At 38.3% G+C, this 26,600-nt stretch overlaps 1 protein-coding gene across 3 annotated transcripts; it reads left to right on the plus strand.

Annotated features, from left to right (window-relative positions):
* The first annotated feature begins 1,311 nt into the window (after positions 1–1,311).
* TMEM182 (transmembrane protein 182) lies at positions 1,312–23,141 on the plus strand. 3 transcript variants are annotated; one of them, XM_074930403.1, is made up of 5 exons: positions 1,312–1,608; positions 1,990–2,083; positions 3,449–3,547; positions 12,697–12,834; positions 22,034–23,141. In XM_074930403.1, the coding sequence occupies exons 1-5, from the start codon at positions 1,456–1,458 to the stop codon at positions 22,255–22,257; spliced, it is 708 nt and encodes a 235-aa protein (XP_074786504.1). In that variant the 5' UTR covers positions 1,312–1,455; the 3' UTR covers positions 22,258–23,141. The 3 variants fall into 3 exon arrangements, with proteins under 3 accessions (XP_074786504.1, XP_074786495.1, XP_074786515.1); XM_074930394.1 differs by having other exon boundaries at positions 1,312–1,596; positions 1,984–2,083; XM_074930414.1 differs by having other exon boundaries at positions 1,312–1,590; positions 1,993–2,083.
* The last annotated feature ends 3,459 nt before the right edge of the window (positions 23,142–26,600 follow it).

Below are 26,600 nucleotides of genomic sequence, written 5' to 3' on the forward strand. Positions count from 1 at the left end.
TCTGTTTGACTTAAAATTCGTTTACTGTTCTGCATACACTGAAACTGCAATGCAGAAAGACTATAAAATACCAGATACGCTTGTGTATGAAGTTAGTATAGTATCAGGTTTGGAATAAAATAAGACTTGTAATAAATGCGAATATGCCATTAGGCAGATAATGTAGTGTTATAAAAACACAGAGGACACATATCTGGTTCATCTGTTTAGAAATAAAGAGAGGTGGTAGAAACAGTCTTCTTCTTATTTTTCTTGAGCACACTGCTGCACTGTCCAAACAGATACTGGGATATTGGAAGTAGGTGTCACTAGAGACCAAGTCTGTTGCAATAAAATGACACTGGTGTAAACTGATTTCATCCTTTTTTTGATCCTAGCACTTCCCAGCATGGGATGTCATGAAATATTTTCTACTCTGCTGATGGATAATGCCAATGAAATTTTATTAAGGACTGCAGGATCTCTGGTCCATAGTATAAACTTAACAAATCTCTACAGAAGCATGTCCTGTGTTCCACTAGAGATATTTAGGAAGGCTTGCTTGGCATGAAAAGTTGTTCAAAAGCCTTTTTCTTGTGTCTTGGAATTGAAATGTGTTACCTCATCATCTTCCAAAATGGCCAAAGCGCATGTAAGGGAAAGTGTTGTCTTTTTTAAAAAAGTTTGAAGTTTCTTTATCAGGTACTGGGAGGAATTTTTAATTGCATGCATTTCTGATATATGCAAATAAGATGCGTCTGAATAAATAAAAGTTAAATGTTTAGTTTAGTGTTGTTAAAGCTATTACTTTAAGGGTAAGATGTACATTTTTAAGCTAACTGTATCTGTGAATAAGTTTAGGATTTTTCAAAGGCATCTCTGCAGTTTGGCTACTGTATTTCAAAGTTACATAAAAACCCTCAGCCTTCATTTAGTAATGTGACTTATAGTAACTTCTGAAGTGTTGTGTCTATTTCCTTCCCTGCTAGCAGCCAAAGAAACATTCAGTACCAAGCCTGAACTTTGGAAGTCCTTGCTACTACTATGTGCTCCATAACGCAGTTCATGTGGATGGACAGAACTGTTGTAACTCCTCTCCATCTCCACTGATGTTGATGCACCAGCTGCAATAATATTTCAAGTCAATCCCTGATTAGTTAGGGGAAGGTCAGCTATTTCTGACTGGCCTCGCCCAGACAGAGAAACAGAATGAAGCTCTGCCATCAGTGTCCTAAAATAGAAGGCCCTTTTCATCTGTCAGGCTTGAGTCGGCCACATGGAACACAAATTAGGAGATGCAAATCAACTCAGAGGGCATTGGGAAGAAGGGCAGAGGCAGAAAGTCGAGTGAATAGGAACTTCTTCAGATATGAACTGTATTCTCCAAACCGCCTTTTAGTCTCTTTCTCAGTATTTTTATTCATTTTACTGTTTCTTCTTAAGTAGTTAAGCATTTTTTTAAAGATAACTTCGATAATGAAACTGAGCGTGGGGATATTTTTTGGAGGCTTCTTTGCTGCTCTGGGTGTTTTGCTTTTTTTGGTGGCATTTGGAACTGATTATTGGCTTCTTGCTACAGAAGTAGGAAGATGTTCAAAAGCACCTGAAGATGTTGGGGTTAGTACACACGTTTTTATTTATAACAAGAAGAATACATGTAGGTTTCTTGGGTGTGTTTATTTTCTAAGAACTTGTGTCTGTATGAACTTCTGAATATACTCATCTTGGCCTTCTGCTTCGAAACCTCTTGTAACTAGTTATAGTCAACTCTGAAATGAATTTATCTTTTGTGATACTACTTTTGCAATATGACCTTCTTTCAAAGGAAGTATGTGTTTAGATATGCTATAGCTAACCTATATTCAATCAGGCTGTGCTTCATTACGATGGTGGTGGGTTTTAGTTTGACGTCTAATTTCAGTCGAACTTGATTCTTTCAGCCATTTAAAAATTGTATGATAATGGCTTTTTTTTTTTTTTTTTTTTTTTTTTTTTTCCCCATAGGGAGAGAAGGCCACTTACCATCATGAAGGTTTCTTCTGGAGGTGCTGGTTTAGTGGAAATGTAGGAGAGAATAATGCCAGCATGTGGAATTTCTGGTATAGTAAGTAACTTCCCTTTTACATTATCTAGAGTGGTTTGTTCTCAAAATTGTTGAATGTTTTTTTTTCTCTCTTATGAATCACTGGATTTCATATGGCTTCTTTGGTGATCAGGTTCCTCAACTACCCTAAAATAAATTGTTGACAAACAATTTTGTAATCTGTACTAAAGGAAACCCTGGGACAAAATGATACATATTTAACTACAAGTTTATTCTGTGAGAGTTATGGCTGCCCTGTTAATCTGAGTCCATTCTTATCTGGACAGTCTCCTGCCACTTATTGTTAAACAGACTGTTTCTGTGACGTTGTGAAAAAGAGCTTAGTGGTTAGGATGGTCCATGAATTTTTGCTTGGAGAGTTTATCCAACTAGTTCTGCGGGTGGGTTAAGGAAGGCATGGGCAATTCCACTGTGAAAATGGTGTAGGACACATCATCTCCAGAAGAATTCTTCTACTAAATTCACAGATGATCCTTTGCTTTCTTTCACTACATGCCAGTATTCTGGAAGATCAGATAGTATTTTATACCCAAAATCTTCCATGATGAAGAGGTCAAGCAAAATTTCTTTTCCTGTCTTTGACCCTACCTCTGATGTACAGAGCTCCCTCTCCTTATTTCAAGATTTCCACAATCCTTGTGAAAAGCTGGAGGTGTAATACAAATTTGATTTCAGTAACTCATAGTTTGCTAAATATATTGCTTGCTCTTAGATGGCAAATGTAATATTCACTGCAGTTAATTTCCCTTGTTATTTATCTGGAAAATTCTGTGGTCAGGAATCTGAAATTTAAATGTGGTTTAAGCTATATTCAGACTTTATCTTTTACAAGGAAGAAGGTGATAGTTTTATAAGCATTTAATATAAAGGATGAAATTACCCTTCTCAGGAGACATCAATTCCATAGACTAAATTCATATTTGTTGAGACTCTAAACTTTCTGAAGATGCTTCATATTTTCACTGTTCTTTCACAAGAGAAAAAGTAATTTCCTGGATTTTTTTCTTTCTTTTTCTTTTTTTTTTTTTTTTGGTGGGACATGCAATAATGAGATGGACATAATTAATCCACAAAAGAGAAAGTCACATGTGCATATAAAAGCATACGTATGCACTGCATATAAATTGCAGGGTGCCTTCAGCAAGGCTGCTTTACTGTTCTCATGGTACAAATCTCTGTTGCCCTTTAAGGAATATCCTTGGCTGGATAACAATGCTGGTGCCTCTTACCAAACCAAATCCACTGTAAGCATTGCCTGGGAAATAACCTGGAATCTGGATGTATGAAACTCTGCCCATTTGAAGAACAGGCTTAAAATATTTTAAGTCAGTAAAATATTAATCTTTAGCTTTCTTTCACTTTTAGCTAACCAGTCACCTTCCAAGAATTGTACACATGCTTACCTGTCACCATTTCCTCTTATCCGCGATGAACACAACTCAACTTCCTATGACTCTGCAATCAGTAAGTACTTTTTTGGCTGCAAATGGATATAATGCCTATAGTTTCAAGAAAAAAGTTTGGTTGTTTCAGTATAGAATAGCCTTACCACTCTACACAGTTTAATTAATGGAGTTTTGGTGTTTCATACGTCTCATAACATGCATATTTAAACCACTATTCAGCAAAGCACTTAAATGAATGCTTAGCTTTAAGCATGATGGCAGAATGGAAGTAATTTATAAAGAAAAGACATTTCTTTTTTTCTCCAACATAAAAAGTGTCTTCCTTGGGTTGAATGAATTAAACAAGTACTTCTCATGCATTCCAATAAAGCTGATTTTTGTTAAATAAATAACCACATGGAAATACATTGCATTTTTACTTTATGAGGAGGGAGGAGAAACACCTTGATCCTAAGTTTATTCAACTAACTCAGAAATACTGCACCGACTGCTGGATGTGCCGGCTTCTTTCCATTGACACTACAGGGAGCTGAGGCACTGAAATTACTCTGAACAGTGTGTGCCATACCTAAATATTGTAGCCTAAGGCTGCAGCAATAGGCAGTCCTGTTTTCTGAACTAAGCTCTTTTTAAATATATGTATATTCTCTTTAATAGTTCAAGATACTTACTATGTTAAACTGAGATATTAACACTCAAAAGCTCTAGTGCTGTAACCAAGATACACACACACACACATATATATAAGATATAGAGTAATTGAAAACCTATGTTTGAATAATGCCTGGAAAGCTCTGGTTTTACAGCTCTTAAATGCGACTTAAAAATATTGGTCACATTTCATCAGATCATGCAAATGTATCTGAAGTGCATCACTCCTACCTATTTCATATGTTTTTTTAAATAACCCATGGTGTGTGGACGCTGCATGTCTCTAAGATCACTGACTTAAGTTGTCCCTTCCTATCCTGAAGCTGTAATTATACCTTTGCTAACTTAGATGCATGTTCGGAATCCATTTTTTATGCTGCAGACATGAAAAAGAAAACAAATTGGTCTGACGATAGTTCTGTTAATCTTTAGAAATTATGAGTAATTTGTCCAGGAAGAATTTGGACCTCACCATTCAAAGATCTAATCTGTAACTTTACAGCACATCTAGAACAGTTTATCTTTCCATTTGAAAGTGACAATCATCAGCTCCTAATAATCTAGACAGAGTTTGTATTCCACCATTCACTCATACATTTGCAAAGGATCCTCAAATTTTATTCCATGATTACACAAAAGTGGACAAACAAAGAATAAGGAAAGGAGAAGGAATATCATCAAAAGTTTAATTAATTTTAGTTAATGTTTACCAGAAGAACCATTGCTCAAATATAATTTTCCTATCTATATTTCATATTAGGAGATTAAAAATAGGCAGAACTGTACTAGAGATGCTGGCCCAGGTAGAGTATATTCAGAGCCATTCCTGCTATATAAATAGATACAGTTGGATTGCTTTCAAGCTCATTAAAACTGAAGAGGGTTTTTTTTTATGCCTTCAGTTCATTTTCAACATTCAAAGCTTAGTTATTTACTAGAGCAGGTATGCTTGTTCAAGAACCTTTCACAACTTTTTATGAAGAAGGTTATGTTATTGTCTCATCTGTTAGTTCAAAACTTACTTCTCCTTTAGTCTAGTTTGATAGTCCTGCTCATGATATTGGCAAACAAGTTTTTAAAACCTTGCTGCAACTGCAGTTTCTAAATTAAGAAATGCTAGAAGATTATTATCCTCTTCCTGATTCACAGTGCAAGAAATGCTTCTCTGTAAAATCCAGCAGTAAAAGCTCTTGGTTTGATTTCAAAAAGAACAATATTTCTTCAACTATTTGTGTATCCAGTTGGCTGTATCTAATACCTTGCATCAGCTGAACATAGAACAAAAGGAAACTAGTAAAATATTGATGTTATTGTCCCTTTTTTTGCTTCTGCCACTGTTTCTTGATAAAATATTACCATTTTCGTGTCTTGTAGCTTTCTCAACATACTCACTTTTGGGGAGAAAAAAAAGAATTCTTCCACACAGGTTTATCACTGTGTTTTTAGTGAGTCCCTCAAGTCCTGTTTTAATTAGGAATGGATAAGAAGAAATATTCTGTCATCTGAAAAATACTTAGTTTGCTCCTTCATAGAAAAATAAACACCTGAATAAAAACCTTTAAACTTCATTAGAAAAATCAAACATGTATCTACAACATATTTTTCTAAAAATGTTTAACTTTCTGTTAGCAGAACTGTTAGTTTCTGAGCAAGAAAAGACACGTGACTTCTTTTACAGACTGTTTGGCTTTGGGACCTTATCAGAGGAATTTGGATTTAACTGCAGCCCCTAGTGGAAACACAAGTGTGGCTTGTTGGTGGAGTGTCATGTTACTATCCAGTTAGAAGGTCTCAGGCAAAGATACATTTCCTGAGGATCATAAAATCTCCGATGATTTCTGAGTGCAGCGACTGGACCAAGTTCTCGACATAACTCCTGTGGCTTTAGTATCAGTAGGAATTTGGCTCAGAGCTTTTCTGGGCCAGCTTTCAAAATAGGCACAATCTATCCCCTCTTAGCTTATTTATATCTTTTTGTATGTTGGTTTTACAATGTTTGTGTGGTAGTTCCTGAAAGACTTGAAACACCGAGAACCTTGAAGTTTAGTGTTACAGTACACCTTACAAAGCTTTAGACCAAAGGCTTGGTTCATCCTGCTGTACAAACCTGGGCTGTGAGCTCTTGGTGTCAAGAATTATGGCCTTAGATGGAAATGTAAAGACAGAAAAGCCTATAGTGATGCTTATATTGGAGATCTGAATTAATGTTTTAATGTCTCAGATTTCTTTTCATCATTACTGTCAGATGAATGAACAGCTTTGAAGGGTTGGATAGCACTGCTTTGAAATCGCAGCTTACTGCACCTTTTAATCACAGTTATAATGGTTTTGTTCATTCAGTGGTTCTGTGATATATGTTGGCAGAGTGGGAAGGACTTCACCTACCTGCAGTGTAAGGTGTGGTCTACAGCTGTGCTAACCATCATTTATTGTTAATGGGCTTAAAGACATTTGTAGACCATGTCGTTTATCTTATCCTGAAAACAGGCATCTAAACAAGCTTAGGGGAAGCCTGACTCTAGTGACTTTCTGTGATGGTACAGTGTTTTATAGTGACAGCTACTATAGTGTACAGCTCTTAAGTAGACTTAGACAGCACCTCACTGTGTTGCCAGCAGATTGATTCACAAACATATCTACAACAAACTACAACCTAGGAATAAAAGAAACTGAATTAGCCCATACAATACAAGTGCCAGAGTAGTGACTTCTACATTCTAAAATAAACATATGCTTGTACAATCGTAATCAGATTGGTTATCCTGTCAGGCTATTCTGAAAACATAATATTTTAGTATTTAAATTATAATTCATTGCTAGTTCGATTAAGGCATGGTATTTTGTCATTAGATTACTTAACACTGACATTCAAGGACTATCACACATAAAATGCTTTTACTGCATAACAATACTACCCCTGGTTTTGAAAAAGGTACAAAGTCCTTACTTGTACAAGTAGTCCCCTTGCCTATAGTGAGATTATTCCTAACAAAAAGAAGTGCAAAATCTAGCACTAGAGTCAAGTCATTATTTTTGAGTTTTTTTTTTTCCAACTTTATTTGGAAATAAACAATAGTTTCTTAAATGTTGTAAATTGCCCCGGTGCCTCCTAAAGCTAAATTGGAAGCCATTTAATAGGGCTGCACTGACAAATTAGTTTAATACTCTGATTTGTAGCTGATAATTCTTTTTTTCCTAACTATTAGTATCTTATTTTTTCCACTACTAGGCACATTGCCAGCATTTGAAGTAGTGCCTAATATAATGTAGAATATACAGTGTTTGCAGGACTGAAGCAAAATTCTGGTTCAGAAACTGTTAAATATGAAATGGTGTGATCAAATTTATTGGCAGGTTTGTTACTGGGTTGAAATTAACCTAAAGTAATCTAGAAAATATCAGCAATGAAATCTGAAAATAAAATCTGTACAGTGAATTGTTAGCAGTAGCCTATTTCTAGGGAAAAAAAAAATGCTGTTATGTAATCCAGTCACATAATTGCCCATGAGAGACTGTAATACAGTACATTTACTAAGGGAGAACTCCCCACCCACCAAGCAGTGATAAAGCAGGAAGTATTTAAAAAAAGCTATGTATTCATACTGTGAATATTGTGTTTGTTTTATTTTTAAGGTTATTAAAAAAAAAAAAAAGATTACTACTACTAAAGGATAGTAAAGGGTACTGAGTAAAACAGAGAAAAGTCTTGCAAGGTTTACTGTGTTGCCAGGTCTCCTGCACTGCTGCTGAGATCTGTGGTCTCATTTACAGCTGTTTAGCTGCAGAGAAGATAATCCTGATTTAGAGCAGTTCAGACACTTCACCTTTCACTATATTTTATATTGTGGGTGGCAGGACTCTTGTCAAAATCATTCTGATATCTGTTATGTTAAATAGACAAGTAAAAAAGACATATTCTAAAATACAATCCACAGTCAAATTACAGGAAAGGTTCACTTTAGGATGTGAACTTGGGGGTGAAAAATTAAGGCAACTTTTCCAAGTAATTTTGCCTATACTTGATAATGTTTATGCATCACTGTACTCACACATGCTTCAAAAAGCTTTTCATCTTTGCAGTGCTTAATATTTCATATTGATATTAAACTTAATATTAAGTGACGGGTTTTTTTTGATAGGCCATAGAAAATGTATGGGTTGATAGCTGAGATACACTTTAAAACACTTGAAATCAGCAAAGGGAATAAAATATGTGGTATGTTTTCATGCAGTTGATGTTAACATCTCCAACAGTAGATGGGTGTCGCATTGTGTCATTAGCTAATCTGCTCCTGAAAAACCCATTATGGAGCTTCAGAGGTGTGCATGGCTCCTACACAACAAGTGTGTGTTGTAGGTGTTGAAGTGAGAAGCTTTAACAAAATAGATGCAAGGCTCTCAGCGGGGTGGGCTCTCAGCAGGATAAGCTCTCAGCAGAATGGGCTCTTGAGATAAGGGAGGGGCTGCAACTACTGAGTCCCAAGATAAGAAACAGGGTTTCAAGTAAATTTAAATTGACATGCTGAAAAGACCTAATTGGGTGAAAAGTCATGAGAGGAAGAGGAGGCATCTTCAATCTTCACCCTGAAGACCCCTGCCCAAGACCACCAGGAACCACTGTGCAGACGCAACGGGGAGGAACTTGGGACGGGATTTATGATAATGAATTCTCAAAACTAATTGTAATATCTCTCCCTATTCTCGGGATTATAATGAATACGTAAACGTTTTACACTATAGAAAGGAGCTGCTTTTCGCTCCAAAAGGTGCATGTTTGTGGAGGAGCGATCTCCCATGCACCCAGCTCTGAATAAACATGCCTTCTTTATAACCTTACTGGTTGTAAAGTCGTTATTCTGCACGTCAGTGTAACTTTGTCAAATAATTATTGCTTGTCTTTCATATCATGCACCAGTAACATCTTAACATATAAATCTGTGCCTTCACTTTATAATCAATGCTGGGGTCTACTATACTAGAAAAGGGTGATTTTGATAATCTTCAGCCATTTCTCCAAAATTTGGTCCCTTACTCAAAACCAGATACTTCTAGTTTTCAAATGATGCAGAAGTCTCCAGAGGCACCTAAATTAGGATCTTTAGGGAGCAAAGTAAGTAGCAAGGGAAAACTACAGGTCATGCAATTTTGGAGGAATATACTGCAGCTATAATGTTCTCATAGTGTACAGGCTAAACCATGCAGAGCTCGAAGACAAGCATACCGTGTGTACTCCTGTTTTCCTCTAAGTACTATTTTATTTTTAGGCCTTCCTGTCACTGCCAAGACAAATGTTGTACCCAACAAAGGGGCAGCTTACCAAGACAAGTTACAGAACCTTCTGTTTAGCACTCTTGCAACACAGAGCAATGGTATCTAAGATTAACACTGCAGATAGGTTTACCACAGACTCTGTGGTAGTACTTGTACATTATTTCTTCTATTGTAGGAAATACTTGGAATAATGCATGTGTTTGCGGTAGTTAACTCAAACTTATCTGTGAAGTACCTTGCAGAGACAAGGATACTCATAATCTGGACCAGATGAACTGCCTCAGTAAGACTTCTGTTAGCACTTTATATAGGTGCACGGAACCATTATTTCTTGAAACAGGCTGCTTGGATCACAGTGTCAGCCCTTTTCATGGGATATAAAGAAACATAATTCAAAGCAGCATCTTCTGTTGCATTTTATCTGTCATGGTTAACCTCAGTCTCAGAGCAGCAAAGTCTTTGACTTGAAGAGTAAATTCATTCTTAGGAAGGTTTAATTTCAACCAGCTCTTTTGTGTTCATCTGTAGATACCAGCTAAGCTAAATGATAGCTGTAGGGCTGCATTGTAATTTTGAATTATTAGCCCTGTAGGAACTGATCTTGCCATCTAGGCAGAGAAGGTGGGAAATGTGTCTGAGAAAAAATGGTCTGAATATGAAATAAGTGAAGCCCTCTTTGCAGAAAAATGGTTGCTTTTTAACTCCCTTGCTAAAGAAAAAGTCTAAATGCTCTTAGGATGTTTCCTCAGACCTATGCCATAAATGATCCAAATTACTTACTGTCTTGCAAATTAGATGGAGTAGTCTTTTGCTTGAAAAGTCACAGACTTGGGAGCATTGCAGACTTTTTACCTGTCAACTATACTGTTTTCTAATTGATATTTAATGACGGAGTTAGCTGGATAAACAAGTATTAGGATCATCAGAATTTATCCATGATTCTTTAGAGTAAATGATTATTTCTATAGAAATAGAATGGAAGATTATTTCAGGTGATAGCTAGGTCAAATCAGTATTTCACGAATAATGCATAAAATAGTTGTGCTGTTGGAGCAGAGAAGCTGCTTTTCTCTTGTATAGTTACAGAGAGGTTTAAACAAATTTTCATCAGGTACATTTGTACTCCTTTTGTGTTCCATTTCCAGGAATATTTGAACAAATCAAGCTTTTCTGGTAAAATTTCACTAAAAGCAGACTTCAAAGCTTCCTGTATGAGGAGCAGATAATGAAATTGGATACTGATTTTGTAATGCTGAAAAATCTTGTGTCCTCATCCATTCAGAAAATAGAAACAGTGCTGTATGACTTAGGTGACTGACCATAATGATATCGAAGAAAGCTTTTTCAAGGTCCATTTTGGCCAATGTGTCCTATTATGTAGCATGACTTTGAAATACCTTGGGCCATCCATGTAAAAGAGTTGGGTGGTTATAGACTGATTTAGCGGTATTAGGTTTTAAATGAGGAAGTAATGTCCCATGGACTTGGGGACTGCGATGAAGCTTAGCAAAGTAGCCCCATGAGTAAAATAATATGAAATTGCTTCAGAGACCCAAGACTGAAAGACTTGAGAGATTTACCTTCCTAGGTCTCCATTCACTGTTCATTTGCATTAAGTGAATCATTTAACTATGTGTTTAACTTTAAACAGGTGCCTAAATCCCGTAAGAGGTAGAGTACTTAAAGCAGAATACACACTTAACTGCTTTGGTGAGCCACAACCTTATTTCTTACCTGCTGTTTCCATTTTTTTTTTGTTTATGTGGAAAGAAGACTTGTAGTGGATATGAACCAAAACACAGTTTTAACCCTCTGCCAGCTACTTTCAGACACATTCATCCTTCCTATGCCCAAATCTGCTGATCAGTGTGGCGAAAAATTATGTCTTAATGTTTGCCTGGATTAAAAAGGATGTTATTTAAAAAGTGTGACCAATGTGATGAGGTGAATGTAATCTAGGTAATACATTTACAAGGCTGATAGCAGCAAGACAGTGTGTACTTTAACATGAGTTAAGCTGGTCAAGTTAAAAACTAGATTTTTGGGACACATTAGTGGAAGCATGAGCTGATAATGTCTAGAGCACCTTCAGATTTCAGATGAGAGCAAACATGAATTATTCCAGAATAGTTGGCTCTAACAAGCTGTATGAATTTGAAACTTTCAGGATATGAGCCAGTATAATAGTTGCTTGGTTGTGTTTTGCCATAACAGTAAGTAGGTGCTGTCAAATGATAAGTGGCAGTTTCTTTTGTGACTCACTTTTCCTGACTTGCCAGCTGGCTTATATGCTTCCCCTCAGTTGGGTGGAAATGTTTTTCACTGACTGAATTGTCAGTGCTTCAAGATTTTCAGATCCGACGATGGAGATCTTTGCAACTCATAATTTTACTAATGGGTTGTGTTAATGTACCAATTTTTAAATTCATGGGAGAAATTTATGTCACTCTTGTAGCATTTGTAAAATGATGACTTTGTTAAATGGATGTGCAATTAACCAGCTAAAAAATAATTGTTAGAAAGACTCTTTTGGCCAGAGTATGTCACAAAACTCTCGGTTCATTTATCACCAGCTGCATCCATTAATTCAGCACTGCTTGGCACTGTCTAACAGGGGCTTCTGAAACATCACATTTTAAATTTAATAAAATACAAAGAGCTTTAGAGCAGGAACAGGCTGGTTTACAATACTTAACTGTTTTTCAGAAACCTAGGTTACATTGTTTGAGTTTCTCCCACCTCCTGCTTTACATTTCCATTTATTGAATATGACTGTATGTAAGGAGAATTACCCAGTTGTAAATTATAGAGAACTTACAGATTGCTATTGGTGATATGGTCTGACCACTAAGAATGTCAAGATGTTGCATCTCTCTGCTTCTCCCAGACAATTTTCATCAAACAATTGTATCCTATCAGTCCAGTCATTTATCCCAAAGAATCATTGCTACAGCTTTGGTGTGCCATTTTCCAAAGAGCATAAATTTAGTCAAGTTGCTATCTTACAAGGCACTTCTAAATATGAAGCACATGAATTTCATTCATGGTAACTTGCAACCTATTTTCCGTGATCATCAGATAAGGACTGGCATTCAAACCTAATTTGGTCCACATGACACACAACATATATGCATGATAGAATGAAATTCATTTGTTAATATGGCAAGTGAAGAGAGAGGGGAGAAGAATGTTCTTTGTTAGCCAAATAAGTAATTTATTTAAGTTCTAAAAAGTGTTGTGTTTGTTTTTTTTTTTTTTCCTTTTTTCTTTTTTCCCTTTCTCCAGTTTATCGAGGCTTCTGGACAGTTCTTATGCTCCTGGGAGTGTTCACTATCTTGATGGCTAGTTTCTTCATCATCTGTGCAGCTCCTTTTGCCAGCCACATTCTGTACAAAGCAGGAGGAGGCTTTTTCATCATTTCTGGTGGGTATACTGTTTGCTCAGTCAATGAAAGAATAGAAAGGATGAGGTATTTCTTTCATTTTCCTTGACCAAAAAATATATTAATCATGGTTAAAAGAAAGAAAAAGCATATGCTTCTATTCTTTGGCTTTTGGAGTGCCTGCCATGGAGACGATTCTTTCCACATCTAGTCATGAAGCTATTCTAAAAGATACTTTTGGATTAAGAATAAAAATTCCAGGACAAATCATGGAATTACACTGCAATTTCAATATACTTTTTTTTTAGCAGGAAAAAAGAATGCATATTTAGGGATGTTGTCTTATAGGATTCTCAAGGGCTGTTAGCTAAGGAGAGGTTTTTTTTTTTTTATCAGTGACACACAGGGTGATCACAGTGGGTTCTAAAGAAGTTGGAAGACAGACCACATTGACATGACCAACACAGGATAAATGTTTTGGATGTGATTGGAATACACAAAATACTTGTCACATATGAGTTAGTGGGAGCGCTAAACCTCTGTGGATGAAAGATAGCAAATAACTGAATTCCATCCTTCCTCATAACCCACATGTGCTATGGAGGATGCACCCTCTCAGGATTCAGCTGATGTGGGCAGCTTTCTGGGATGCTGTTTGGTTAACCTTGAAAAGTCTAGGAAGACATCACACTGGTGTGTAAGATACAGTTGTGTAGAATGTAATTGATAGTATGTAGTCAATCACTGTTCTTCTTTGTATAAAGCCTGGTGAGAGGCAGCCCTGTGAGAGCAGTATTGTGTTACAGGGTAGAGCCACTTGTGTCAGAACCAAGAGGCCTGGGCTTGCTTTTTGCTTCTGTTACTGACCTGCTGACCTTGCTTACCCACTTCACCTCTCAGCTCTTCATATGCAGCTAGTGATCATTATTCCCTTTTAAAGGACTCTCAGTGAAGTGTGGGAAGTATTTTATAATATTTTTGCTGAAAAAACTCCTGCATACTTGCATTTGATCCCTTGAGAATTACTCTTCCACACTTTCAAGAGACATACAAAAAATATTAATAGTCTGATGAAAATCCTAAGATATTTCAATAGTTCTTGTCACTAATTTGCAGGGTAAGATCCCATGTGAGTCCTGCAATTTTTCTGCATTTGTGATCTGTAAAAAACCTCAGCTGTCACTAGAAAGTAGCAGAGGCTGTTAGAGAGGAAAAGGGCACTTGAAAGACACCAGGAACCAATGGGTAGAGATACAAAGCGATGTGTGTGTTCTTCGCTCTGGGTCAGTTCATCTGCCCTCATTTAGGCAGGGAAAAGTTAGATCCCCAAGTCTGTACTAGTCTCCCTTGGCTTCCCTAAGAGGCCTGCAAGAAGCAATAACATTTATTGGCAGTAAAACCAGTAGGTTTTTAAGAAGTTCCCCCAGATGGGGATTCATTTCATCCTGAAAGAGAGGCCTAATTGGATCAGATGAATGTGCTATGAAGGAACCCTATACCTTTCTTTCCTTTACTGAGGGAATCTAGAGAGACTATTTTTTCAGGTGTGTGAAGTTAAGTGAGCTCTATTATCCCAGTGTGTGACCTTGGGCCTATCTCTTTGCCCCTCTCACCCTTTGTCCCTATAGAGTGGATATTCTTCAAGGGAAATTCTGACTTTTTACTCTCTCTATATGTAGTATCTTTCAACTTCAGGACTGTTCTCAATCAGGGCTTCAGAGAAGAGCTGTGTTATTTTTATTATTACCATTGTTGTTGAAAAGCAAAGATATTTAGCAAAATCCTGCTATGATTTCTGGAAAGGTAGTGGTGGCAGCAGAATAAGGACCCTGGAGCTATTCACCTTACACAAGATATTTTGGCTTTGATAGGGGCACATGGTTCCTGACCAAACTCTTCTGCATCTACTCCAGTCTCACCAGAAGGGCAGGGCTCCCTGGGGAAGGTGCTTACTGTAAATATCATTATCCTAATCCAACACTTCTGATCACTCAAAAAAACATTTTTTAAATAGTGTGGTGCTGTCAGCTTTTCTCTCAAGTACTCCTGTAGCCAGGATGAGGGTTTAACTATGTCATGAATTAAAATCATGCTAGTGGGAGTGACCATACTGACATAAGAAGAGCTTATAAACACTTTTCATTGTCAGTACTTAAAACTATGTCCTGTGGGGTGTATTGGGCAACAACTTGGTTTTCTGTGGTGTTACTGATCAATAGCTCATGATGTTAAATGGAGAGTAAGAGGGATTCTCAGACCCAAAGATATGACAGAATGAAATTGGTTTCTCTCTTTCTCTCCCAATAGGAATTCCTTACAGTAGTTAATATCTTAATCTGGGATAATTTGGGGCAGAGCAAGATAAAGTAGAACATGATGCAGAAGAGGAGTGTTTTAGCCTGACTCTAGAAATCAGGGTGGTGTGCTCTACTGTGTTCCCTGCTGCCCTGACCCCTTCTTCTTCTGTCCATCTCCTTCAGGCCTAGAGAGCCTGTTTGTTTACTACCTCCCAAAGGAAAACAGAGCATGAAAGGGTAGTGTGATGAGAAGTGGTCATGCCAACATGTGATCAGAATACAGCCAGGATGTGCGTCTATTTAAACACAGACCCAGTAGGAAAATGAACAGATGTAATGTGATTTAGATCATAGATGATGTTTGAGTTCTTGTAAGACAGAAACCAGCATATTGATTTGAAGAAAAAGAGGAATTACATACATTGTTGTGAAAGGGCCTGGATGCTGTCTTACCACAAAATTCAAGTAGCTGTTATACTGACGAGAATAGTAGGCTTCTGAGAAAGAAGTTAGACAAGGTGGTTGTTCTGTGGAAGTTTGGAAGAAGATAAGAAGATCAGTCATTTTCCTACTTACATATTTTTAAAGAAAAATGTTAGATGAAGCAGTTTTAATACCTGTTATTGGACTGAAGTATCTATATCCTTTTGAAACTTTAACTGACAAATAAGGTAGCAAATAAAAGCTCTGCCTTAACTAAAGAGAATAGGTTGTAGCGTGGTCTGCTATGCCATTTTAGGGTTCAGAAAGCAGCTGAAGATATTATTTGGAATGGGATTCATGCCAACTGTTCAGCCATCTGAAAGCTAAGTGTTTTATATGAACCAGCTGCTTAAACTTCTATTGTCAGTAGTAAGAAACACTCTCAGAGGGACACTTCACCATATCTGTTCTAAGGGACATAGACTTGCCTTTTGGAGGAACCTATAAAAGGAGGAACCTAAACAGAGATCCAGAATGACACAGAATAAATTTAGTTGGAAAAGACCTCTTGTGGAAATCAAGTCTGACCTCCCGTTCAAAGCAAGGCTAGCTTCAAAGTTAGATCTGGCAACTCAGAGCCTTATCCAAGTCAAGTTTTTAAAGTCTCCAATAACTGATGTTCTACAGCACCTTTGAGCACTTGTCCCAGATTGACCAATTTAATTGTGAAAAATGTTTGGGTTTTTTTCTTTTTTTCTGGTGTCCACCTGAAATTGTCCTTGCTGCAGATTGTGACCATTGTGTCTCATCCTTTCAGTGTGCAGATCTGAAGTGTCTATCCCCATCTTCTCTATAATTCCGTTTAGGAAGATGAAGACTATTTTGTTCTCTAGACTAAAACTCCCCAGCTCACTCAACCTTTCCATGTCCTCCATCCCCCTAACCATCTTGGTGGTCATCACCTCAGTTTATCAGTATCTCTCTTTCACCAGAGGGCCTCAAACTGGACACAGTTTTCCAGATATGATGTTACAAGTGCTGAGTAAAAGGAAATAATAGTATTTTCAAACTTGATTATTGTGTTCTTCTAATGCAGCTCTGCGTGAATTAATTTCATTTCTGATAGACCTGCTTGACATCTTGCACACTGAGAGGGACCATTCTTGTGCTTCAAGGAAGTTGTTTGTGAGGAACAACCAGTTCTTCTGGGCCCCTTTGCCCTTGAAGACATCCTTTGTCTTTCAGGGCAGCCTGCCTTGGGATCCTGCCTACCAGTTCCCTGAACAGGCTGAAGTCTGTTCTCCTGACCTGCCATATTCCTCCTAGGATACTAAACTTTGCCATTTCATGGCCATTTTAACCACAGCTAACACCATCTATCATACTCCTGACCAGTTGTTCCTTATTTGTGAGTAGCAGGTCCAGCAAAGCACTTCCATTAGTTGGTCTGTTCCCCACCTATTTAAAAAAGTTATCCTTGATGCAGTCCAGCTACCTACCTCCTGGATTACTTGCTCTCTGCAAGTTGCCCTTCTAGAAGATATTGGGAGGTGGCTGAGTCCCTTGTGAGAATGAGAAATCATAACTATTTTTCCAGTCCACTTCCTCTTATTGAATGGGTGGCCTTTAGCAGATGCCCATAATGACTACACCCTTTTTATGCACGTTGTTGATCTTATCCCATAAGCTCCTGTTACTTAGATGATCTCTGCCCGTTCAAGATATTTCTTTGTGCAGACTGCAGCCATCCCAACACATCTTAACTGCCTGTTCTCAAAGAGTCTGTATCCATTTCAATCAGGCAAGCCATCTCACCATGTCTGTAGCTGCAGTGGCTCATCCATCATGCTGTGACTGCGTGAACTTGAATTCCTCCTGTGTTATTCCCACACTGAGTTCATTTACGTACATGCATTTGAGATGGGATTTCAGTTGTGCTGCTACCCAAAGAGCAATTCTGATGTCTGATCTGTGGCAGAGTCACACACATGCCTTTTCTTCATCTCAAGCTTTAAGAAAGTCTGCCCACTTATTGAATGGTGCAGCTGAACCACCACAAATGGAGAGGCCCATACAATTATTAGTATTGGTGTCAGTTTACTGGCTAGCAACTTTCCCTGTTAAACTTTGTAACCACATTAGCTACCTGAGGCTACAGATGCTATGCCTGTGGGGAGAAAGTGCCTATCAGTTCAATGATACCACAGTCAGTGACTTGAGTGCTGTCTTTGCTACCTCTCTTCCATGTCTACAATATCAGAGGATGGACCAAGAGCAGCTACAGCAGTGCAATCTGTAAGAAGCCTTATAGTTGCTTCAAAGGTCATAGGAAAAGAAGGGGAAAGGTGTCACTTAGAGCAGCCTTCAATAAAGTCCATAATTACCTTGGGCCCGTTCCTGCCTGGGTGATGGTGGAAACTATCCACTTGTGCTGATGTCAAACAAGCAAGCCCCTGGATGTGCACAGAGCATTACAGAATCACACCCTTGCAAAGAAGCAAGATTAGAAGTACGACTTCTGCTTCCTGCCAAAAGAGTGAAAAAAGCTATTATAATTCTAGCTCCTAGATGAGGACAAAAATCTGTCTTCAGAGATATATGCCAACTCCCATAACTCTTAAGTGGGATCCTCTGCATGTACTTCAGAGAGGAATGTCAACCATACTTTTTAAATAAAGGTTACAAGAGGCCAAGGTAGGTGGTAGAATCTGTAATAAGGACAAGGACAGAACAATGCAATTGAAAAAACCCCAAACATATACATACATACAAGTTTTTCTCAAGTGAGATAAAGAGTTCTAAACTTCTAGGCACAAGTAAAAAGCTCACATCATTCTTTCCAGCACCTGTTGTCTTCATGTCTGCATAGTAAAAGATTCATGCCATAAACAGCCATTCACCATTGACAAGTGAAAGGCATTTCTACGTGGGAAGAATAAGTACTAAAGGCCAGCAAACTGCTTCTTGAATTCATAGACATTTCTAAAGGTTCTGTATTCTTTCTCCTCTGCAATATGCACAAGTATTTGTTTGAAAGAAATTCAAAAGAATAAATGCAAAAGACAGGGAAGAGTGACCTCTGAGAAGTCCATGTCTTATCACACTGCACAGAGCTGTGTATCAAATGTGTGTTCTTAAAAAAAAAAAATCAAAATGGAAAGAAAGAAAAAAGAAAAAAGAGGAGGAGGGAAGTATTTATTTGTCTTAATCTCTCTCGGACATATTTCATGTTCTAGGAATAATTTCCTCCATCACTCCTGCTTTTTAATTTTATAGTCACTAAAAGGCAAGGGCAAATGGACACCTGCACACTATGCAAAAGGTCTAAATGCCGAAAATGTAGAAATACATCATAACGCACATTGTTCCTAAAAATATTTGCTTCATGAAATTGTGGAGATTTTTTTTCAATCGCAGTAATTTTGCCTTGGAGTTTGGCTGTGAGAGTTCATGACATTCACAATAGATAGCCAGTGCAAGACTAAAGGAACAGATTTCCCAGAATAAATATACATTCAGTAAAGTCCTGTGCTTGACTCCCATGAAATCATAACTCTCTGAAAATTAGACAAAAGGAGCACTAACGAATGAAATGCTGTTAGAGACAACAGGACACGGTCAGTTTTTACTTAGTCTGATTCTACTGTTCAAGACATTTCTTGAACACACTAAGCAATATATCTACTAATTAGCCTCCATTAGCAGATAGTGAGAACCCTTAAATACTCCTTTAGTACCTTAATTAACTAAGAGAGTTTACATATTCTCTCTTTCTTTTTCTTCTCTTTTAAAGGTCATTTATCTCTGTTTGACATACATTTTGTCAGCAAATTTCCATACCCAACAATTTGCCACACACAGGTATCAACATCTTGCTGTGAAATCACCTGATGGATTTTGGCTTCCCTGAAGCTGGTTTACTACTGGCAGCACTGGCTTGCTATTTTGCACCTACATGGTCTTGACTATAGTTTAGACTTTAAGAAGGTGTTGCTTCAGACTGCCCGAAGAGCAAGGGGTGCCCATTTTGAGACTAAAGAACCTCTGACAGAGTCTTGACCCTGACGTCATTCCAGATGTGCAAGGCCTGATTATACTTACCTACTGCTATAGTAAGGGAATATGCATCACTACTTTTTGTAATTATTATTGTTTTGGACTGTTTGGCCCAATGTAGAGAATAAATAGTAGACTACAGACATTTGAAAATGCACAGGCACAGCCATCTGAAAAGGTAAATTCCAATGTTCATATGGATTTTGCCATATTATTAATGTATCTTTCCAAATCTTTGGGCTATAGTTTTTTTGTTGTTGCTGAAGTTTTGAAACCTTGACAAACTTCCATGTCCTTAACAATTCCATTTATTAATTTGGCCTTGAATATTTTTATTTTTTACATCAAAAGTTGCTAGCTCTGTTTGGTTCTAATTTTCCTATGCTGCCTACATTATCTGTTAACATTAGACGTCCTGTTACAGGAATCTTCTTCTCAATTTGACTTATATTTGGAGAGTCTTTATTTCTCATTCTTTATGTCTGGCCCTAAGGTGATCCTTCTCTCTGACTGTTTCACCAGTTTTATGTTTAATACAAGCATAGTACTAAATCCCATCAAAATTGAGTTTTACTTAGGCAAAATACTTTCAAAATTGAATTTATGCCTTTTGGAGTTTAGTGTTGGTTTTTTCCAAACTTTGTTAGGAATTTGAGCCCTAGCAAAAAATGTAATCCTGGAAGTACATTTCATAGATGAGAAATGTGTCTGCCTCCTTCTTTATGTAGTTTTTCTACCTTCTTTCAGCCTCATAAAAATTGCAAATTCTTTGGGATTTTCAGTCACTTTTTGATTATGCTTCAGATTAACTACTTCAGCTCATTTTTGGGTGGGCTTCTAAAGATAATGTTCACAAGCATTGAGTTGTGAGCTCTCACGTCAGATGTTCAGCATGTCCAGAATGTAAAGCTGTTAGATTTTGACCATAAAGCACCAACAAGAATGTCACCAGATCACGAATTTAAACTGCTTCAGCTAACCTGTCTGATTTTGTCTGAAGCAAATGAGGGAGTGATGACAAGAGAGTTGCTCCCTGGTAGGTGCTTAGAAGGACAGGGAAAGGAGGTGGTGAGGCAACCTCTCAGGGTGGGGATGAGGAAAGGTAACCATGAAAGGTTACCAGGACAGGTGGGTCTGGAAGCAAACTCCTGTCCATGGGTGCTTACAAAGTGCATTTGTGGGTTTTGCCACAAGTGTCCCATTTGTTCAAGGTTGCATTGCAAGTATTTAGGAGGATGGGGAAAAGACCCAAATACATTTGACTGACATTCTGCGGCTCTACAGCCTATAGACTCAAATTTGTCAATAAGTGTTCCCAGGAGTATGCACTGGCTTGTGGTTTTAGTGAGGCACCTAAACATCCTGGGATGAAAACATGATGGGGTGGTGTCCTCCAAATATTTTAATGTTGGAATAGATAGTCCTGCTGCTGTAACTGTGCTGTGACAGCTGGAGCTCAGGGAGCAAGTGGGTACAGGCTGGAGCATGCAAAAAATTCAGACTTGTGCCCTCAGTTTTCCAGCAAATCTGCTGAAGCATCTGTGCTGCAGGCTTGCATTTCTCAAGTGTCCACATTCCTCTAAAGTGAAATGAAATATTAGAAATGCAACTGATCTTTGAAATGCACTTTCTTCTTATATCTCTTTATGGTGTATGGTAACAAAGAGATTAACAAAGTTTGTAAGGACATGTGCTCCTATTACTATCATGTGTAAACAATCCAAAGGCCTTTCAGTGGAGTGGTTGGGAAAAAGCTGTGAATGATGTGGTGGATTAATTACAGGAAACTCTTGTATCCAGTCAGGTTAATACCAATAGCCTGCTTCATAGCTATTATTTCCTTATTGCTGGGTTTTATTCCTATACTGGGATCTTAATTTCTAATGTGGAGGATTTTGAATTAAATACATCTGAATTTGTCTGCAAAATATTTGAGTAGAATACTCTGAAGTTAGTATGTTCCAAACAAAGACTTTTTCATAAGAAAGAAGAAGCAAATGTAGAGAGGTGAAGATGATAGAAAGATTTTCCACCTCCTTCCCCTTTTCATACCTCATCCAAAAGACTGTGGATAGAAACAGTGACAGAGTTTGGGAAGAAAAAGTATGTATTTTTTTATCAGGTCATCCCATCCTGTCCCCCCTCCTTCCCCCCCTCCTTTTTACTTTTGAATTCAAAACAGTAAATACCTGCCTGAATTTTGTCCATAAACTCACCTCTGTTTCAGTCTGCCTACCAAAAGCAGATAGATCTCTTGTTGTGGGAGTATGCTTTTCAGTGGAAATCAGAAGCAAGATGGAGATAGTGCTTGTTAGAGGAAGCCAAAAACAAAAAAATACCCAGTGATGGCTGACCGAGTATTGCAGATGGGGCCTCAGGCATTGGTGGGTTTCTAGGTGTTGCAGTAAATGCACTCAGCACTTGTCTCAAACTCTGTTGTTAAAACCTGGTGTTTCTTTTCCAGGTGTCTTGTTTTCACTGATAGTCGTGATGTATGTCATCTGGGTCCAGGTGATGGCTGATCTGGAAAACTACACAAACATGAAAAAAATGGATTGCCCAGACTTTGCTGTTTACGTACGTTATGGCTGGTCTTTTATGTTGGCTCCTATAGGAGTATTTTTTGCTTTATTAGCAGGAATGCTGTTCTTGTTGGTAGGGCGTGCCATTTATTTACACTCTGACTAGTCATATGCTGCTGAAGGTAATACAGGAATCCTAGTGAAACTTCATGACCGTAAACTGGAACACAATTTTATACTTTATTACCATTATGTCAATCCTAAGTGTGCAGGCAGACTTCTGGAAGTTCTTCTGTTACTTGTTTAAGGGTAAAGGACACAAAACTCAATACAGGAAGGAACCACCTTTTGTCCCAAGTAGTTGTTTTTAATTCTTTAGAAAATACACACGTGGTTCTCCATATTGAACTATTAGCAGCACTTTTTCAGTTTTGCAAACAGAGGAAGGTAAAAATTTTCTGCAACCAAAAGCCCAACATGAAGTGGGCCAAATCAACACTTTATACGTTTGCCTTTTAACATTTACTGTGTGCTTCTGCTTGTGGAGAATGGTACAAGGTAGAGGAGAACAAACATTGAAACACAGTAATTCAATCTACCTCCTCTCCTGTTTTTCACTACTTGCCTTAGCTTTAATACAAGCAAACATGTCTGCACTTTATAAAAATAGAGTGCAGTTGTTCATTCAGCATTCATGGGAAGAGGACAAGAGAGAAGACAATTGCCATGAACAGCAACCTGGTGCTAGTCTGTACATGTAAAAGTTTAACTGCCTCCCTTACGTGTTTTTTCTTTTCTGTATGCATTTGAAAGCTGTATAATTAAGTATTCTGAAATCCGTGTCTGTTGCATGATTCTGTAAGCCAAAATGCTGTAGTTAAATCAGTAGCTGAAGTTATGCTGAAATTATACTTTGAATTATAGCATTAATATTTTAATCAAGTTTTAACCCTTTTATTTTTGAATGGAATAATTGGCTGCTCCAACAAACATTTTCCTGGTTATGTAAAATGACTTTTTTATTAAAAAAGGCTTCTTATGAAGACAATATCTAGGACATGAAAATGTGTGTTTTATGTAGCCTTCGTTTTTCCCAAATATTAAAAATCTGCATTATAGACCAAATTCAATTTGACTATTAGTCATCTCAGGGAAAGCAATGAGCCTAGCTGAGACAGCAGGGGAGATGAATTTGGATCTGTATTGTAGGAGTGACTGGTTCTCTGTGTATGTGTGTGCAAGTCCACATATGTTTGGAAGGTGGGATGAGGATGGGACTGTATGCATGGTATGGAAAAGATGGGGTGGAGTTTTAACAATGGGGAAACTTTGTCTGGCATTGGGCCCAAGCTGAAATTAAAACCATCTGAGAGTGTGTTGGTTTTCACTTTGTAACTCAATGCAGAATACTTTGGGACTGATGGGGAAAAATAAAGACTGCATGTTGGCTTCTTCTTGTTCAGAAGGCCTAATTCCACAGCTGTTATGAATACTGAAAGCATCACTAAAAGGCAGGAAAGGAGTGCCCACCTAGAAGATGTGGTGGGCCAGATTGGATGTTGCTTCCATTTCGGGAGCTTTTGTGATTGGAAGATTTCCAGCCTTCCCTGCTACTTATTTATTTTTCCATCGTCAAGATTAACTTTATATGTTATAGAACAGGAAGACAACAAGGGCGGGGGGTAGGGAAGCTGGGACTATGAGGTTTGGAATAATTACCAAATCACAAAAATATTTTTATTGGCAGCTAACATGGTGTTTTTAATTACTGTGTCAGAGAGTATGATGGGTGAATTTTAACCAAATATTCAGAAGTATATATATGAACTCCATATAAATGATAGCCATCCGGAGAACATTAGGGTTACACCATAATGCCCTTGGTTAGTCAGGAAATGCTGAAATTAACCCTGTCCCTCGTGCATATGGTATAATATTCCTGGCCTTAATTACACAATCACATACTGTTTCTCAAATAATACAATCTGTTGGTATTTACTCCCTTTACAGTCTAGGATACTCAGTGGTAATTGTGGAGGTAAATTCAATAATCAAGAGCTATTTGACTAGGTACCCCCCCAAACCCTGTCTACTTCTCTGCAGGGGAGAATCCTTCTCCACAAGAGCTTAGAGGGGGCAATACGCTTGAGCCCCTTTCTTGCAACTTTTAGAAACTGAAGGAATTGAGAGGTGCCTCAGAGCTGGACTTCTTCCAGCAAACCTAACCATGTGTGCAGCAGCAACTAATAAACTCTGCAAGGAATGAGCCAAAGGCTCCCGTGGAGGCCTTAATTCAGCCCATGTGCATCTTCCGAACTCTCTCCATTATGCAGCTAGATTAGTTACACTCTTGTGTATGAGGCAGCCTCTTTTGGAGGCAACCCTTTGGGTCATACTGTGGACATAATGGCTGTTGAAGATCCAAAGTGTTTCTGAATGTTTCCTTTGAAACTTCAGGAGGCATTTCCAGCATCAGTAGAAATTGCTTGAGTACTCATAAATTCTTCACTCAGACTCACACTTCTGGCAATAGTCTGTAGCTCTATCAATTTGATTTAATGGGATACCACCTTCTTCTGTTAACGACAGAACTGAGAGTCTGAAACAGTGGGGACGGGTTGCTTGGGCCCTCCAAAACACTTATGTAGGTAAGCACATGATGTACAGTAAGTAGCTGCTGCAGACCAGGGAATGGTGTTGAGTGTGGTGGGGAGGCATTTCTGTATGGATATTACCTAAAAGCACAGTCTAACTCTTGTTCTGATTTCATTAAAGAGCTGTGTGCAGAGGAATGGGTTTGTAAGAACTCAGGGAACACAGGCCAGCTAAGGAGACTCGCTCTGTGGCATTCTTCCAGATACGCTTTTGTGTAGAAAATCCTTGGCGGTGATGCAGGGATTTTCATGATTAGAGCTGAGTAAAAGATTGTAAAGGGGATTAAATACTGTAATCAAAATATTCTGTGAAATTGGTCAAAGCACTGTGTTTCTCACAAATCTATAGGGTTTTGTGGGTTGTTTTTTTTTTTTGTTTTTTTGTTTTTTTTTAACTGACTCACTGGCTTAATGGCCTGTGGTCATATTGGAAGAAAAGAGAATTTTTTTTTAAAGTAAGTAACGTGTTTGGAAAAGTGATGGTGAAAGGAATAGGTAGGTAAGAAGCATTTTCTGATGACTTTTAATCTGACAATCATCCGCTTGTCCAAGGCAAACATGGCGAGGACCATGAGTGCCCACAAAGGAGGCAGTGAGAAAATGAGGGGATGGAGGTGAGAAAGAAGGGAGGGAAAGGAGGGTGAGCATCCCTCTGTGATGCCTTCTGCCAGCCCGCTGTGCAGCTGTTGTGGATTCCTGGGGGACACACTGACACAACGTGGCAAAGACAGCTGCGTACAAAACCAGAAAAGGATTTGCCCCTGGTTCATCCTTGGTACTCACTGGGGTGCCTGCTGGAGGTTTCACTGGAACTGACCTTCATGAAATATGTGGCTGTTTATTGACACTTACATTAGTGAGGTAAAGCAATGTTCTCCTTTGAGGAAATGCAAAATAAAGCCTGATTTGTTTCTCTGCACTGTGCCTAGCTGCTGCAGCTGTAGTTTATAGTGTGCTAGTAAACTGCTAGTAGGACAATCACTAAGTAGTGTCTGTATTGCTGTCCCCATTCTTGCAAAATCCTAACTGGTTGCGAAGTATGTTGTGCTTATTATCTTTTAAGAAGTCGTATTGAACCTCTTAAAGGAACTGTTTACCTTCTGATGCATCAGCCAGGTTTTCCTCTGGCTCTCCTCTTCCTATCTGTCCTTTCAGCAGTGTGATTTACAGGCAGTGAAGACTAGATAAAGTATGTTCACATGAAATTCTGCTGCATTAACTTAGAGTAAGTCTGAATTAATGCTGCTGAAGTCGGTGGAGACACTGAAATTGAAACCAGAAGTTGGTCGTCTATAATCAAAAGTGACAGAAGGGATGAAGAATCACAAGTATTTACAGTACCACTTTTCCCCTCAATGTCTTTTACTCACGTTACCAGTTTAAAGTGGTCTATCTTTCCAGTCCACAATATGGGTCATCTTCTCAGCAGCCAGTTGACAATAGGGATCAGGAGAGCCATTTGACAGGAAGGTAGGAAGGAAGGGAGGACTGGCAACATCTCCTGTATTAGACACTTCTAAATTCTGCTCCTGATATTTCCCTACATCCCACAGAGCCCATAGTGTCCTCATGAAGTGCTGCAAGGCTTCACATTTTTCTCTGAGAATAAGGGGAGGGCCTAGAGCAGAAGACACCCCATGTTATTTGCCATAGATATGTTCCCTATCTGCTCCTAAAAACTGCCAAGAATGCATTTGGTACAAACTAGAGGGAGCCTCTGCACAGGGAGGGTGCCTTTCATACTGGGAGGCAGCCACTCTCAACTGGGTTGCAGCAAAGGGATGGTCTCAGTGGTGCTACTTTCACATTTGGCACACCATTTTCTCCCCTCACTTGTGCCCACGTGCCCAAGGAG

This window comes from Athene noctua, chromosome 1, assembly GCF_965140245.1.
Source record: "Athene noctua chromosome 1, bAthNoc1.hap1.1, whole genome shotgun sequence".
NCBI classification, from domain to species: Eukaryota; Metazoa; Chordata; class Aves; order Strigiformes; family Strigidae; genus Athene; species Athene noctua.